The sequence below is a fragment of the Diadema antillarum genome, unplaced genomic scaffold (genome assembly GCF_040938485.1).
Source record: "Diadema antillarum isolate AM-2024a unplaced genomic scaffold, OU_Dant_1.0 scf00000108, whole genome shotgun sequence".
NCBI classification, from domain to species: domain Eukaryota; kingdom Metazoa; phylum Echinodermata; class Echinoidea; order Diadematoida; family Diadematidae; genus Diadema; species Diadema antillarum.
The window spans coordinates 1,344,831-1,362,989 of NW_027270997.1; the positions used below are offsets into that span (position 1 = coordinate 1,344,831).

Consider the following 18,159-nt stretch of genomic DNA (forward strand, 5'->3'; position numbering starts at 1 on the left):
GAAGTTTTGAAGCCCTCACCTAGTGCCATCACATAAAGCAAACGGAATCGAAATCGGGTTAGAAATGGCGAAGGAGTAGCATTTTGTAGCAAAATGTACAATACAGGTCAAAAATCAAGGTCAAAGGTCAAAGAAGTCAAAGGTCAAAATTCTGTGTAGAAGTTTTGAAGCCCTCACCTAGTGCCATCACATAAAGCAAACGGAATCGAAATCGGGTTAGAAATGGCGAAGGAGTAGCATTTTGTAGCAAAATGTACAATATAGGTCAAAGGTCAAGGTCAAAGGTCACGACTGAAATTCTGTGTAGAAGTTTCAAAGCTCCCATGTAGTGCTATCATATAAAGCAAACAGAATCAAAATTGGCTCATAAATGACAGAGAAGTAGCAAATTGAAGATTTTGATCACACACGGACGCACACACGGACACACAGACGGACGGACGGACGGACACACGGACGGACACACGGACACACACACGTACGGAGCCCGTTTCATAGTCCCCTGCTCGAACTCGTTCGGCGGGGACAAAAAATCCCAGAGAATCTCTATTGGGTTATACATGCATACATTGAGTTAAAAAAAAAAATCCTGCAGGCATTGCATAAATATAAGGAAAATAGTAAAATTTTGAAGTATTGCCCTTGACCTTTGACCCCATGAACCCTAAATTCCCTAGATAACCACTGCCAGTCAGTAGATGCATATATACTATGTTCCATGAAGATACCTTGAACAATTTCCAAGATACAGAGAAAAAAGTGAAATTTTAACATTTTGCTTGACCTTTTGACCTCTGACCTTTTGACCTCATGACCCCAAACTTTCACCAGAGAATCTTAATTGGGTAGTACATGTATACACTAAGTTTCAAGAAAATATCTTCAGGCATTGCATAGATATGGGGGAAATAGTAAAATTTTAAGCATTTGACCTTGACCTTTTGACCTTTGACCTTGAGCATGTGCACCCAAAAGTTGATAGGCACAACTTCACCCCCTAATACACATACATGCCAAGTTTCATTAGGATACCTCAAAAGGTTTTGGTAGTTACCCTGTCCACAAAATTCATTACGGATGGACGGAAGGAGGGACGGACGGACGGACAGAAGGACGGACGGACGGACGGACGGACGGAAAGACGGACGGACGGATGGACGGACGGACGGACAACTCGAAAACATAATGCCTCCGGCACCACTTCATGGCGGAGGCATAAAAACATGTACTGTAAAAGTGGAAATTTTCGCGGTGTTCAAATTTTCGCGCATTTCGCGCAACCAGAAACTAGCGCGAAAATAAAAGCACGCGAATATTTTTGCTTACCATATGTGCCGGTGCGTGATGTCTTGATTCCGTGGAATTGAAAACACGCGAAACTCTTCCGACCCGGCCAAGCGCGAAAATTAGTCACGCAAAAATATCCACTTTTACAGTAACACAGTAACATTTTGATGCCTGTGATATTCATAATTTTCATATTTCATTTTTCTGTATCCTCACATACAACATTAATATAAAATAGTAAATTTTACTTGCCCTGAGCATTTCAAGCATGCTACATGATCACTGCACAACATAATGTGGCATATTATGAAAGACCCAGATTTGCATGATAAAATGGATATGTAACAACTCCATGGAAAAAAGGAATGTAAACATTGATATTGTTGGAAATATTGTTAGACAAGGCAGCACATAAAGGACATACACACACAATTTTCCCATAACATATCATACATAAGAGTTCTATGACACCAAAATAAAAATGAAAAATAATACTGAATTTCACATATATAATCTTAAAATATATAAATTTCCATAATGCAAATACATGTACTGTATTATCAAATACAAACTTTCTTTATGATTAGAGGTAGCTTATCAAGTTCAGTACAAACTCAAACATAGCATGATCTTAAAAACTTGATTCTCAATCAAATATCACACACTCCTGTAACATCTTGGATTGTCAGAACATTGTCACACATAAAAATTCTTGTTTACCTATTGTTCAGAGCATATTCAGTTACCTCATTATCATAGTGATGAAAAGCAGTAACGAATGACATACACATATGTGCTTTTCAAGACAAAAACCATCTTTGTTCTGTTTTATCATTTGAAATTTGAACATGCATTTTACTCTGCACCCAGTATTTGGTTTGTTTGTTTGTTTGTTTTTTTATACTACGGGGTAGAAATTATAATTTCTTAAATCTTTCTCCACGTTGTCCCTGCTCCTTGGCTAACATGGGTGCGATTGCTTTGAATATTCAGAGTTTGGCGCTGTGATAGTAGGACTCGTGCACCACCATGGATGGCTGAATGTCACTGAGCTTGGCACAACCTGCAAGACAAACAAAGAGATGAATATGACAAAAGCCTGACAGAGACAGACATACAAGGATGGAAGATATGGCCAAAAAACGGAATTTCGGTACACGTATAGCATCTACCGGTATACAGTGCACTCCCATTATAACGAACAAGGTTATAACGAAATTTGGTTTACAAAAAAAGTAAAAAGTCAGGTTGCATCATTATCCACTCTATGTATCTTTTACTGTTCATTTGTTCGGTCATGACAAAATTTTGATATAACGAAAGAAAACTGCTGGTCCCAAGGACTTTGTTATGACGGGAGTCCACTGTACTTGTTTTCTCCAACTGCCATACAGAGCCTTTAAGCCCCAAATCGCAGAGAATCACTAAAATCTCAACTATACTCTTATCAACAAAATAAGACAGGATAATTTTCTCTTGTTTTCAATCATACACAAATATAATGCATCCTCTTATCAACATCTTTGGGTAAAAGGCTGCAAGTAGCATTGCACTTCAAATGGAAGTAGGTGTAACTGGTTCAAGTAAAGACTAATACTTTGTGAGTGCATGTTGAACAGTTTGTCACATTGCAAAAATGCCTCTCACGCATTAGATTTTGGGATTTCTTCATGGCATTCTGCATTTTCCACACAAAATATATCGTCGCTGGAGTAACAAGACCTTGTACTGTAGTATCTGCAATTTTGGTGAAAATGACTTTTTTGGTTTAACGGTCAGATATCAGTTATGTGATGTCCTGTCCAAATCCTAGATGTCTTACCCCAAAACTGAAGCCACCACGGCATGTCAAAAGGAATGTTCATCCCATTGGATACAGTGCTTTGGCTGCCATGTTTTTTTGCTCTCCTGAACATTTGACATTTTGTAGATACGAGGTCTTGTCGCCCCAGCGACGATATTTGATTACAGCTCTATTATTATTATTATTATTATTACTATTATTTATATTGCGCTTTTCCCACAAGGCCCAAAGCGCTTACAATCAATTCAAAACATGTACGACAGTATGTATAATTGGATAAATGTTACAGCTACGAACTAGTTGCTACTGAAAAGATGTGTTTTCAAAGCTTTTTGAACACACTAACTGATGGAGACTGTCTAACGGTAAGTGGTAAATTGTTCCAGTGCTTTGAAGCAGACACAGTAAATGTCCTATCACCGGCTAAGGTGCGAGTAACAGAGTATGTGAGACGAAGCGGATCACTAGATGACCTCAAATTTCTAGTAGGTGTATATAAAGTCAAACAGGCGTCTAGATATTTCGGAGCTTGATCGTTAAGGATTTTATAAACAAACAAAACTAATTTGAAAATTATCCGTTGCTTCAAAGGAAGCCAGTGCAACGACTTCAGAAGTGGCTGAGATGGGTAGTCCCTAGAAACCTGAAACACTAATCGGGCTGTCCAATTTTGAAGTCGCTGCACACGATCCAGTGAGTTGTGCAAAAGGTTTTGATAAAAGATTGATCATATTATGATATTCACCTTTATGTGCTCATGAAGGATTTGATTTTGTTGATAGTGTCATTAAAGATTCAGTCACACGGTGATTCATTCTTATCTTGCTGCATTATCCACATACAAATTTTAGTTTGCTAAAGGCAACTGAAAACTTAGCTTTTAACCCATTGAGGACGAGTCCCAAGTATACTCGGGCAGGTGTCTATGGAAATGCGTGTTGCAGCAAACTCAGTCCGTCCTCAAAGGGTTAAGAATGTGTGGTCATAAAGTAATAAGTACACAGAGATTTCTCACCACTTAAAGCCATTGCAAGACTGAACTCCTCTCTTAGTATTTCTAGCACTTGCTTGACTCCATCTTCTCCCTGCACATCACATACAAAAAGAAATGAAAATGAAAAGGTGTGATTTTTCAGTGCTGGAAAACTGTCCAGATCCAGGCAAAAATTTAGTACAGTGGTTAATATTCTTTTCATTATACATTGTATCATTCAATATCCTGTACCCTGTGTTTAATGCACAGAAAGTTTGAGAATAAAGACACAGCCCTCTTTATTTTCACAAGATAATTGAAAAAAAAAGAAAAAGAAGAGGAGGTGTCTTACTTGTTCATCTGCTCGGGTTAAAGGCATGTTTCTGTCTGGTATTACTTATATGCCAAAATATGGGCAAAGCAGCATGAGGATTTCAAGCAAATGTACCTGCAACAGCCAACTACATTATAACCAGCTAAACACTAACCAGTGGCGGATCCAAAGGGGAAGCACCGGGCCAGCGCCCCCTCTCTTTTTTTGTTTGTTTGTTAAAACAAAAGGGGAAAAAAAACGGGAGGGGGGGGGGGGGCTTTAATTTTGTAGAAGCGCCTCCCCTTTACAGAATTCCTGGATCCGCCCCTGCTAACCTAATCTCAAGATGTCAATTTCTTGATTTACAACTTTGTGAGATCTTGCCAGAGATGTTTTATCTGTTAATAACATTCTGTCATTTCAACTTATTCTAGGCTGTAACTAGTCAGAACTTTTTATTTTCATAGGTGAAAGGAGAGACATACAGCTATTTGAACTAAAAAGTGAATGAGAATGATGACATGTTACTGCACTACTGTACTCTTAAAGGGACTGTGCAGTACTGGCTGAGATGGGGATTCAAGTTTATAACATTCCTTGTGAGATAATGACAAACCTCATATGAATATGAAAAATCAACATTTATTTGATGAAGATTGTTTTTAAATAGCTGAGATATCCCAAAAAGTGATAATAATATAAGGTGACAGGCCACACCTTTCATTGGGATATCTCTTTGTTTGACCTTGTTTTTGGTTATCTCAGCCATATCAAAACCGATTTTCATCAAATAAACTTTTGATACCCCTTAGAAGCGCATGCTCTTTGACATCTCATAAGAGTGGTTTCTGAATATCTCACAAAACGTTAAAAGCTAAATCCTGACCTCAACCAGAACTGTGCACACCCTTAAATGTGCACTACTCTTAATTATAATAATAATACAATATTTGTTTTGTTTTTCCCCTCTCTCCAACTCTGCATCTTTTTGTCATAAAAAACAAAACAAAACAAAACAAAAAACATTGTTGAAACAAACTTACTTCACAAGCCAGGCCCCAAATTATAGGCCTCCCAATAAAGACCGCCCTCGCCCCACGAGCCAAGGCCTTGAAGACATCAGTCCCCGTCCTCACTCCACCGTCCATGTAAACTTCAACAGGAAAGCCACTGACTGCCTCCACCACCTCGGGTAAAGCATCCAGCTGAAAAAAGCATGGAACGATGCAATTGTACAGTCAGCGTAATACTTTGTAGTTTTCTCCTACTTTTGGGGTAATTTGTCATCTATGACGTAGAACCACCAATGAGCAACTTAGCTTGCAGAACAAGACATAATTCTTTGTTTTATGCTAAAAAGGTTTTGAGCACAGTGGAATCTCGTTCAAAAGAGGGCTTACGTAACAAGACCCCCTTGTAACAAGTAGATTCTAACTTTCTATCTATGAATATCTATATCTACATTGTATATAGGCCATAGATCTATATATGAAATACATATCTATCTATCTCTCTCTCTATCTATATACAGTCAAACCTGCCTTAGCGGCCACCTGTCTATAGCAGCCACTGAAAAATCCCCCCCCCCCCCCCCCCCCCCGGGAGGAAGCCCTGTTAAAGACCCTGTGTATAGCGGCCACCTGTCTAACGCGGCCAGCGGCCACAAATTTGGTTTCCCGCGGTAGATTTTAACCTGCAGCCAAAAACCCAATGGAACCGTAGCCAAGCCGATAATTCAGCGTGTTTTTCTGCTTTGTAGTCGTGCGGGCAACGTTCAGTGACAGCCATCACTGCATTCATCCCTCATTCAGTCATAATAATGCACTAGTGTTAAGCTTTCTTCACGACAATACACATACTACTGTGTAACAATTTCATATACACTGGCATGGTTAAATGCACGAAACACACGGTGTGTGCATACGTACACACACATATACATGAACATGTAATGATACACCGATGATACATGTATATGTAAGCAATGCACACAAAGTTGGATTACCTGTCTATAGCGGCCACCTGTCTATAACAGCCACTTTTTCCGTTTCCCTTGGGTGGCCGCTATAGACAGGTTTGACTGTATATGATATATATTTTTACCCTGATACAGTGAGAAACCTGTTTAAACAAGATAATTGTCATGTTTTTTATGTCCTTGTTACAATAAGGTTCCCCTGCACTAAGCTCACATAAAAGTACAGTTATTCAACAACACACAATGCAGTAAGGATTCATATCTTTTAGCTTTGATCTTTTTTTTTCTCTCATTCAGAGTCTATAGAAGTATCTACATTGAAAAAATATTCAAATGTGTTGAATGTTCACCTTCCTTGACCTAGGTTTTAATTGGATGAATAGGAGAGCATGTATTTGGGGATTTAAGGACTTGAACTTGACTTTATCCCATTCATAAGTTTATGCATTGAGTAATTTTCAAGGTATGGAGAAAAAATGCAATTTCTGCATTGAAAAGTACATTGTTACCATGTTCATCTGGCCTTTGACCCTAAAATTCATAGGATAATCACTGTCAGGCAGAACATGCATAATATGTAGAAAGAGTCAAGATAACTTGAGCCACTTCCGAGATATGGAGAAAAAGTTTGTTCAGCACTTTCCCTTGATCTTTGACCTTTGACCTTTGAGGAAAAAAAAAAAAAGTTTCCAGAGAATCTCTATTAGGTTATACATGCATACACCAAGTGTAAAAAAAAATAATCCTGCTGGCATTGCATAAAGATGAGGGAAATAGTAAAATTTTGAAGTGTTGCCCTTAACCTTTGAACCCTGACCTTTGACCCCATGAACCCTAAATTCTCTAGATAATCACTGCCAGTCAGTACATGTTCCATGAACAATTTCCAAGTTATGGAGAAAAAAGTGAAGTTTTAATATTTTTACTTGACCTTTTGACCTTTGACCTCACGACCCCAAACTTTCACCAGAAAATCTAAATTGGGTAATACATGTATACACCAAGTTTCAAGAAAATATCTTCAGGCATTACATAGATATGGTGGAAATGGTGAAATTTTACGTATTTGACCTCGACCTTTTGACCTTTGACCTTGAGCATGTGCACCCAAAAGTTGATAGGCACAACTTCACCCCCTAATAAACATACATGCCAAGTTTCATTAGGATACCTCAAAAGGTTTTTTAGTTACGCTGTCCACAAAATTCATTACGGACGGACGGAAGGACGGACGGACGGACAACCCGAAAACATAATGCCTCCTGCACCACTTCGTGGCGGAGGCATAAAAAAGGTACAAGAACAAACATCCAATTTACCGGAGCTGGGACGTAATCCAACTGCCGTCCCCCATGCGCTGATACAATGATTCCATCTACATCAGCTTCAGCCAGTTCTCGAGCAGTTTCACCTGACAAAGTTTGAATAAAAGAAAACAGACATTTTGATATATTCACAAATGTGATACAAATGATACTAAAAGCTCTTTTCACAGTGTGTGACTCTGTGTGTGTGTGCGTGTGTGTGTGTGTGTAACAAGTGCTTTTTCTATACGTCACGCCACCATTCTAGAATGTAAATACAGTTTTAACATAACACGCATAATTGCAGCATAGTACTAGTTAGCATCATTATTTGGTGTTACTGGTATAGTTTGAGACAAGACTTGATTTTATTACAGCTCTGTCAAATATATGACACATCTTGTACTGGCAGTTTGCTCTTATTCATGTACATGTACTAGGTGTTACAAAAAACACTTTCCACTTTTGATCCTAGCCCGACAAAAACTACATATCACATACCACTGACATTGGTGTGAGCAATGGCTGAATAGTGTACAATTTTGTTAGAGGTAACTTAAGAATGAGAGCATATCAGTTTTATGAAATTGAAGTTATAGGGTTCAGATTTTGCTCCATTTTCAACCCTCTGTAAAGAACTTTAACTTTGCACAGGGGTCAATTGGTGTGTATGGGAGTGTTTGGTTGACACCAAGACAATGGTCCTGAACAATGGCCATGGTTTTAATGCTCTATTCCATATTCATGAGAAATTTCACTCTCACAGCTACCCTTTATTCATCCTGAAATGTAGTGTATGTAAGCACATAAAAATATGTGCTTACTTTTTTCATGCACATGCATTTTACACTATACCATGGATTCAGACTAGCAGTGCCCAGGGCAATCCATCATGACTTATCAATCCATTAAGGATGGGCTGATTTTTCTACAACACGCATTTCCCATAGACACTTGCCCACGTATACTTGGGACTCATCCTCAACGGGTATAAATAAAGCATTCATGTGCCTTAGAGCGAGCCACCAGAAGCCCATTCAGCAGAGCTCTGAAAAGGTGGTATTCGTGGTATTCATACCTATATTGTTCAGGGTCATTGTAAGCACACACTCACATACTCATCATTGGTTCCTGTAGGCCCTACAGAATTCAATTTTGCACAGAGGGTTCAAATTTGACCAAAATCTGGAACTTAACTTTAACCCTAAAAGGGGGGGGGGGCGGAATCCACCCCCCTCGACGTTTCGCGCTATAAATCTGTAACGCGAGAAGGCCTCGTCGCGAGGCTTCTTGACTTTCTTTGTTCAAGTCTCGCGCATCTGTTGATACCAAATTTGCAACGTCCGCACATACTTTTGCGAAGCCACGCCCATTTTTGTAACGGAATGTCGCCCCAAAACGGGCACTATTTTGTGATTTTGTGTACATTTCCTATGGAAAACAGTGTTCTGTCATGAAAGTCATAAAAACCAGATTATTTTTACAATTAATCACTTTCATTGATTAATTTTGTGCTAATTATGGTAGAAAAGTGGTCAGTGACAATTTCCAATGAAAAAACAAAGAAAAAACAAAAGTTGAAAAACAAAGAAATACATAAGAAATTCTGAAAACAATAAAATACATAAGAATTGAAATGAGTTTTGGAAGTTTTTGTGATGTACAATTGTTGAATATGCTAAAACAGATTTACGGATCAAAAATTAGACTCTCGATGCTTTTAATTAGGCTAAAATATCATCTTGAGCTTAATTTGCATAATTAATTAATTAAAATTAGAAATTGATTGTTTCAAAAAATCTTATGACACAATCTTGTAGATTATGACGTGGGTCTCATGCATGCAAAATTTCATCGCGATCGCACCACCGATGGCCGAGATCTCAGGGGGGCGGAATCCATCCCCACCCCCCCGGTCTGAGCATAGCCAAAAAAGCCCGGACCCTTTAGGGTTAAAATTAATCATGGATTCAATGAAACTGATTCATGCTTTCATATTCAAATCACCCCCAACTAAATTGTACACCATTCAGCTATTACTCATATCAATGACAGTGTAACATCTGATAAATACATGTAGTTTTCAAACTATTAAGAATCAAAGTGGGAAATGTTTTTTGTTACACCTAGTACATGCCTTCATTCTGATAGTCAGAACTCAGTGAATCAAGTGCATGTAGATCACATCATGGAAACTAAGAGGATTGGCCAAAACATTCATATGAGTACGCTTGATTGATATTCAGTATTAGTGACTAGATGAAGCCTTGGTTTGACTACAAAGAGAAAATGAATTCATTGTGGCCACGTAAAACCATGAAAACTGAAACTTCACAAGTACACAGTGCCATACGTTCAACAAACATTGATTAATTGTGGCTGCATATGTGTAGCCTGAGCATGAGTTATGACAAATAGTTTGACAGGCATAGTCACACTATGCTACCATTTTTCTCAAATAAAACTAAAGCAGAATGATAGAATGGTGGAGTAATTCCTCAAAAAGGGTGCTTATTTGGCAGTGTAGTAGTTCTCTTCTTTTTTAATGGTCCATATGGTCATTTTTGAAGAACTGATAGCAGTCGTTGGTTTTTAAAGTGATGGACGACGCATTCTTCATCAATTTTCCAGGGTCCTTGCACTCTTTCATGGAAAAACTTGTGGTATATATAATGCGGATGTTTACTTCATGGTTGCAAGAATGACTGAGCAGCGTTCACTGATGAGATCACACAACGCCAAATTGTACAGGTTACATTTACAGGCCATTTCCTTACCTGTTAAGACTCCCTTGCAAATGATCGGTAGCTTTGTGATGCTCTTCAGCCATCGTATCTCCTTTGTCGTCACGGATGCCGAGATCCGGGGTGGGAAGAAACCAAGCATTGTGGGCTGGAGCTTCTTGTGTTCCTGAGTCTCTTGAATTTCAGGGATGTCAAAATTGGCTAACCTGAGAAAAAAGATCATGAGACACAGACAGATTAGACAGAAAAATATCAAAAACTGGAGCTGCCACTGAACATGATTAACATCCCCACCTAAATCTGAAGGATTTAGCTCAATCCCCAATATATTTGTATGCTTTTGATTAAATAAAAAAAAAATGCTTTTACCATTGCAAAACATTGTTTAAAATGAACGACAGAAGCACTTAGCTCTGTAACAAATTACACTGGTCACATATATGTATATGCCAAATCTTGAGAGTTATTCAAATAAAACCCCATACACACTATGTTTGGGTAGGGGTATAAAAAGGTCGTCCCTGTGCAACTAATTATGCTGTCTAACACTGGTAGCTCGTTAAAGAACTGTTGAGCTTTACTAACTGGGCAGTATGGTGCATGCTAAAATGCATGAAATAACACCGTGGCATTTTAAGTTGTCAGAACTACGATGCTGCTATGAAGAGATCTATGAACAACCATCACCATCAGGGACGGATCCAGGGAGGACCGCAACCGGCGCACGCCCCCCCCCCTTATTTTTTGTTGAAACAAAAGAAATAAAAAGAAAAAATGGGGGGAGGGGTGCATGCGCCCCCCCCCCCCCTTTAATTTTGTAAACGCGCCCCCTCTTTACGGAATTCCTGGATCCGCCCCTGACCATGATAACACTGGTGAAGCTTGCTACAGCGCGGACCTAAAAACCATGACAAGTAGCATGACATTTACCTTGTCATATCAGTTTTACTCACAATATGAGAGTACAAAAACAAAGAAATATGCAGAGTTGGGACTGCCAAATCACCTTGCTAAAAGAGGATGTTGTTAAATCCAGCCTCTTTCTGATGGGCTATGGTTCCACTGTATACCATTTACTCAGTAGTTCTTCTACCTCTACTGTCTATGGGAAATATTGAGTATGCTCACACCAGTCACTCAAAATGTCTTTTTTTGATAATAATAATTAATACTATGTAGAATTATTTCTTAACCCTGACTTTGGATAAAATCTTTATCACAAAAGAGACTCCGGAAGCAAGTAGGACCAAGCAGATTAGATTTTACAAACTTGAAACACTGCAAAATTAGTGCCTTTTAATTGTAAATTGTGTGAAGTCATAATAATCTGCAGAAAACCTCCATCACCGAAGCCTCATAACACAAATTCATTTTTTAAAACCATGAACACTGTTATTGTATGCACATAGACTGAAAAAAAAGGAAAAAATCCCAGTGAGGTGCACATCAGATAAGCATTGAGAACACCAAGTATTCAATATGTCACAAGTAATCACAGTAAAGTATCAAAAATATCTGCTAGCAGCTTAAAGGACAAGTTCACCTTCATAAACATAAGGATTGAGAGAATGTAGCAATATTAGTAGAACGCATCATTGAAAGTTTTAGGAAAATCAGACAATCCATTCAAAAGTTATGAATTTTTGAAGTTTTTGTGCAGTACCCGCTGGATGAGAAGACTACTGCAGTGTATGAACAACTTAGATGTCACATGCGTACAACAATATAAGGAAAATATAAAGAGAATTTCACAAAATTCCATCTTTTGAAAAAAGTACACATCCCCCTGAATCGTTACCGACAAATGTTATGGGTAATATTATTCCCCCTGCCTTTAGAAAGAGGCAAGTCAAGTGCTCTTTTATTATGCGAAAAAGTGAAAATATGTTGAATTTTCTTTTACATTTTCTTTATACTGTTGTACGCATATGACTCAAAAGCTGTAGTAGTCTCCTCATCCAGCCGTTCCAACACAAAAATTTAAAAAATTCATAACTTTTGCATTGATTGTCCAATTTTCCTCAAACTTTCACTGATGTGTTCTACTAATATTGTTGCATTTTCTCAATCCTTATGTTCATGAAGGTGAACTTGTCCTTTAAGGTGCTCACATTATGTGGAGCCATGAGATATTAATTATGGGTTCAGTATAGGCGCAGTCAGACTGGCAAAAGATCGCGGAGTTTAAGATCGCGATCTTTAAGATCTCGAAGTTTTGCCAGTGTGACCGCAAACTTCCCGCGAAACTTCTCGGGGAAACTTCTCAATCTGTTTGCGAGCGGTGTCTCCGAAGCGCGAGGCCATTGTCACGTACAGATGTGCATTGTTACATCACAATCACTAGCCATCGGATGGTACACTCTTTCTTGCACGCGTACAAATGGCCCAAACTTCTCGATCTTTTGCCAGTCTGACTGCGCCTTATGTCTTATGTATGAAGACAAGGGACAAATCTTTGTTTTGGAATTCAATGGTGAAGCCTATTCAGTAGTCTATTTACAAGCTACACTAAAAAGAGCATGGCTCGTACAGATTACTTATGAAAAAAAAAAATCCTATGATGCAAACTGTCTAACAAGAAGACAATACTGTAAAGCAAAATTTTGAACAATTGATGTAAATCATGAATATCACCACAAAGCAAGCCCAGCTGAGGTAGCAACAAACATACTTGATGGTCATGTCGTCGTATCTGTTGAGCCGGTTGTTTGCAGTTTTAATGTGGTTGCCCAGTCTTGCAGAGTCCAGGGTCAAAACTAAGCCCTGGTAGCCGCACCGCTCCGCTTCTCTCGCAAAGTAAGCCGTGATCTCACGATTCTTCATCATGTAGATGTTCATCCACAGGGGAGTGCCGGGGACTGCCGCGGCAACGTCGGCCATGGTGGTGTTGGAGATCATACTCTGGACCATCAGCGTGCCACAATCGCGAGCGGCTAGAGGAATTGATGCACAGAGTGCTGTTAATTTTCATTACACACTTTTTACTCTCTGAGAAAGAGATTCTTTTCCTATCACTTTTCTCTTCAGCATGTGATCAGCTAACTAGGAAAGTTGCTTCCGGTTAAAAAACACAAACTTAGTACAGTTTCGTATATAAAATGTTTCATGCATCACTGTTGAATAGAATTTATTTCCCTTGAATTCCCCACATAAACAGTATTTTCAAAGCTTTGCAATAAAGGGTGTTTTTTCTGTCAAAGCAATTCCCTTCCTCCCCCCCCCCCAACCCATTAAAAACAAGAGACCCAGGGGTCACGCACTCACCTGAGTATCGCAAGTTCACCGTCCATGCATTCTTGCAGACTCTTACCTGAGAACATTGTAAACTTATGGTGGGGTAGCTTTGAGAGTGGGGGCATGGTGTCCATTTACATATTCCCAGAGACTCCAACTCTCCCGTTTTCGACGGGAGATCTCCCGCCGAAACCCCATATTTGCACAATCTCCCGTTCTCCCGTTTGAGATTTGATTTCTCCCGCCCTGGCTCTGTGTCTCCCGGTGGAAAGGATTTTTTACTTATTTCTATCGTATGTTGAAAAATAAGCCTTAGATAGCACCAGAGAACATCTAGAATCCTAGGAACACACATCAACTTAGAGTCTCCCGTTTGCTAGGGGTTTCGGGCGGGAGAATCTCCAGATCAGAAGGTCCTTGGGGTTGGAGTCTCTGTATTCCATCACACTGGTAAAAATACCTGCCAAGTACACTGAACTTTATAGAATGTTGGATTATGCAGCTTGGGAAAAAAGACTTACAGCCCTATCACTTTTGATTAGAACTAGAGAAAAATATTATTGATTATTACCTATACGAGGTAGTTTTGCGAGGCAATTACAGTTGGTATTTTGCAGGGTCGTGGAGTTCAGCAGGCGACATTAGAGCATATCATGAGCATCTAGGTTTTTACATGTACAGTGGACTCCCGTTATAACGAAGTCCACGGGACCAGCAATTTTCTTTCGTTATATCGGAATTTTGTTTTAACCGAACAAATAAACAATAGAAATACATAGAGTGGATGACATTGCAGCCCAAATTTTTACTTCGTTATAACCGGAATTTCGTTATAACCGTGTTCGCTATAACGGGAGTGCACTGTAAACATTGCTTCTTCCGGGTTTCGCCATTCACTTTACACAGGGAGGTGGGAAGAGAAGGAGTGAAATCTCTCTTCCCACCTCCCTGCTTTACATGTAAACATTCCGATCAACCATGAAGAGAAAACATTCAAGGACGTCGCTGAGTGTCGGTTACACGCACCGCAGGAGAACGCCGATAAATCAACTCATACAAGGTCTACCACTTCCAGCAGCACTATGCATCAAATAATGACTAGCCCATAACTGCACAGTAACCATCAGTTGTTACAACTCTCCAAATTGAAACAGAAGCAACAATAAAGTGTAAAAGCGTTCAGATGTTTGAAGTTCGCCTGTTACAACCACATATCCTTGAAGTTGGAGTTGAATGATATACATTGATTTTTTCAATTATTAGACATGTTGGTGATGATCTACAGGTAGTCAAATGTGGCCTGATCTATATCATAGTGTATAGCCGTATTCACATATTTTCCTAATTTACCTTGGGGATAGGTAATAATTATGATATTGACTGGCCTTGAGGGAGATACCAGATAAATATTGCCTGCACTGAAAGAATATTGCCCTATTCACTTCATCTGTTACAACTACACATGTATTGTTTGGGCAATATTTTCTGGTATCTCCCTTGAGGCCAGTTAATATTATATATTATATAGATATTCATTAATTTAGGCGGTTTGGACCCCCTGGGGCCCCCAAGGAAAGCATGGTGCCCATTCAAACACTTTGAAATCTTATCCCCATGGGAATGCCACTTGCCAAGTTTGTTGAAAATCCATTATGTTGTTAATTTCAGCAAACAGATTAAAATTTAGGCTGGCATTTGGACCCCCCCCCCCCACTGTCCCATCCCGCTACCTTGGGTCCCAAGGGGGTGGGGGGGGGGGGGGAGGGCACCCCTGATTTTCCCACATCCCATGAACAAACTTGAAACAACAGTCATCAATATACTGACTCATTGTATCAACTTAGCTCAATCACTTTTGGTTCCAGAGAAAATCTGTACAGATTCCTCACGGGGGGGGGGGGGGGGGGGGGACCCCTGGGGCCCCCAGGTGGGGCATGGTGCCTATTTGATGGAATTGAGATTTTATCCCCCTAGGGATGCTACCTGCCAAGTTTGGTGAAAATTTGTGATAGGGTTTTCAAGAAAAAGATGAAAATTTACAACTTCGGTCCAAATTTAGGCCCCCTGGGGCCCCCCAGGTGGGGCATGGTGCCCATTTGATGGGAATGAGATTTTTTCTCCCTAGGGATGCTACCTGCCAACTTTAACGAAAATTCATAGTAGCATTTTCAAGAAAAAAGGATGAAAATGTACAATTTGGGCCCCATTAGAACCCCTCCCCACCCCCTTCCCCTGGGTCCCAAGGGGGCCATCCCTGATTCCACCATGAACAAACTTGAAAATACAGTCATCAATGGACTAATTCATAGTATCAACTTAGCTCATCACTTATGGTTCTAGAGAAGAAGATTTTTAAAGATTCCTTAAGTTTGGGGGGTTTGGGCGCCTCTGGGGGCCCCCAGGAGGGGTATGGTATCCACTTGAACAAATTGAGATCCTATCCCCCTAGGGATGCTACCTGCCAAGTTTGGTGAAAACTAGTTAAGGGGTTCTCAAGAAGAAGATGAAAATGTAAAAAGTTTATGCACGACGGACGATGGACGACGCACAACGGACGCCGGACGAAGAGCGATCGCAATAGCTCACTTGAGCCTTCGGCTCAGGTGAGCTAAAAACTGTCAAAAATCAACATTAATAGAATAAAATAAGAGGCAAGTAGTTTCCTTGAGATCACACCTCTTGCAGTCGCCTTTTCACCTTCCAGATCAGCAGCACAATGGAAGGCCGTCGGTGATATAGCAATGGGCATGGTGACACGAGTGCCTAGGATGGTGGTTGAAAGGTCCCTCTTGGATACGTCTCGTAAAATCCTGGGTCGCAGGCGATACCTTGATAGAAGCAACATGTAAAGGAGGAGATTGGAGATTGGAGATTGTTTCAAATTGAATCCACTGTAACCATCAACCATGGTCAGCATCTTTTTCTGTTTCTTTTTTTTCTCCATCTTCGTGTATTTTGACGATGCTGACACACAGAAAACCAGCTGAATACTGCATTTGAAATTCTTGTTGAATACCTTTTTAATCTCTGCATCTTCTCTATTAATGAAATAAGAGTACTGGTGAGTATTTCTACTACTAAAAGCTCCAGTGATCTTCACTTGCTTGCAATTTTGGAAATAAAAGTATTTTTGCTCAATGATATGTATGCCTACTTTAATAATTTCAATTAATCTACTTTGTACATTTGTTCAGTAGAGCCTGACATTCATCAAAATTTTCACACTTTAAAGTGCTCCAGTTATTCTAAAGTATTTTATTTTCTGGAAGACTGTACCTCTTGAATGCGAGCCTGCTATCTCTCAGTGTACTCTCTTCATCACACCCTGTCTGGTAGTAGAGCTTAAACCATCCCGACACCACTCCAAGTCCTTCCTCCTCAAAATCTTCTACACAGGCATACTTGTGGGTCGCCATGACAATTGGTTGGTTCAGGACACCTTTCCAGAATCTGTTACAACAGATAAAAGAGATCTGGCATCAGGATAAAACTTGATCCAAGAAAGCTCTTTGAAGCACAACACCATTAAGAATGTAGGGCCTATTAACATGCAAGAGCCTACAATTTTGCCTTTCAATATTGTGCAGAAATTTGCCACAGCAGTTGAGGAATGTCACATTTAACAGTTTTCTGATATGCAACTGAAACACAATTGCCATTATCATTACATGTTTTCTAAAGTGGGGGGGGGGGGGACCACTTCAGACTTCTGATGCTACTTCCGAGTTTCATCAGCAAAGAAAAAAGAGAAGAAGAATGTTTTAAAAAGGCTTCACCATTTAGTGCAAAAACAAAGCCTTAGCACGCTCACACTTCAAGGTTTCTATCTATTTCTTTCCAGTGCCACTTACGCACTGGCATCTCCGGGGGTTAAAAAAAGTGAGGGCTAAAGTGGTGACACATATTTATTCCTTTGTATGGTGCAAAAAAAGTAGGGGCAATCAAATTTATTGATCTGGAAACAGTTACAGGTCCAAGCTCTATCACAAAAAAAAAGGAAAAAGAAACATCTGATAGACAAATGCAGCATGCAGTAATCCTCATTTTCAGTGAAGTGCAGCTACGTAATTTTCATAGCTCTACATGTATCTTGACCAACAAGTATGTCTAATTCCGCGAAAAACTTCTCATTTACAGTAATGGCATTTGCTGGGTCAGTTTTTAAACTGACCCATCAAATGTCATTACTATAAATGAGAAGTTTTTCGCGGAATTAGACATAAATAGTTTTTTGCGGAATTAGACATACTTGTCGGTCAAAGCACTATCATGTTTTCTTAACTTTTTTAAATACAAATCTAATACAAATAATCTTTTTTTTTTAATCAAAAGGGGGAGGGGGAGGATAACCATTTATAAATCAGGGTCAATGGTACCCACTTCCCCCTTTTAGTTGGAGGGATTTTAGTTTTTATGCCTGAATCGTAACAGTGAATTTAAGCCTTGACTTTAAGGATAATTGTGATTTTTCTTTTTTTCTGAATCTTTTGCTTTTTTCAGGAGTCAAAAATGGATTATTTAA

At 39.5% G+C, this 18,159-nt stretch overlaps 1 protein-coding gene across 1 annotated transcript; it reads right to left on the reverse strand.

Annotated features, from left to right (window-relative positions):
- Positions 1–1,957: 1,957 nt before the first annotated feature.
- Positions 1,958–17,081, reverse strand: LOC139719274 (2-Hydroxyacid oxidase 1-like). Its single transcript, XM_071630699.1, has 8 exons — positions 16,914–17,081; positions 16,314–16,465; positions 13,075–13,336; positions 10,437–10,609; positions 7,675–7,766; positions 5,421–5,582; positions 4,107–4,176; positions 1,958–2,350 (listed from the first exon to the last, which is right to left on the reverse strand). The coding sequence occupies exons 1-8, from the start codon at positions 17,051–17,053 to the stop codon at positions 2,277–2,279; spliced, it is 1,125 nt and encodes a 374-aa protein (XP_071486800.1). The 5' UTR covers positions 17,054–17,081; the 3' UTR covers positions 1,958–2,276.
- Between the last annotated feature and the right edge of the window lie 1,078 nt (positions 17,082–18,159).

Bases quoted from the DNA above. Each gene is read 5' to 3' on its own strand.
- LOC139719274 (XM_071630699.1), bottom strand. From the start codon at position 17,053: ATGGCGACCCACAAGTATGCCTGTGTAGAAGATTTTGAGGAGGAAGGA. The intron at 7,767-10,436 runs GTAAGGAAATGG...AAACTTTGTCAG, and splicing joins TTGCAAGGGAGTCTTAACAG to GTGAAACTGCTCGAGAACTG. The intron at 2,351-4,106 runs GTGAGAAATCTC...TTTGTCTTGCAG, and splicing joins TCTTGCAATGGCTTTAAGTG to GTTGTGCCAAGCTCAGTGAC.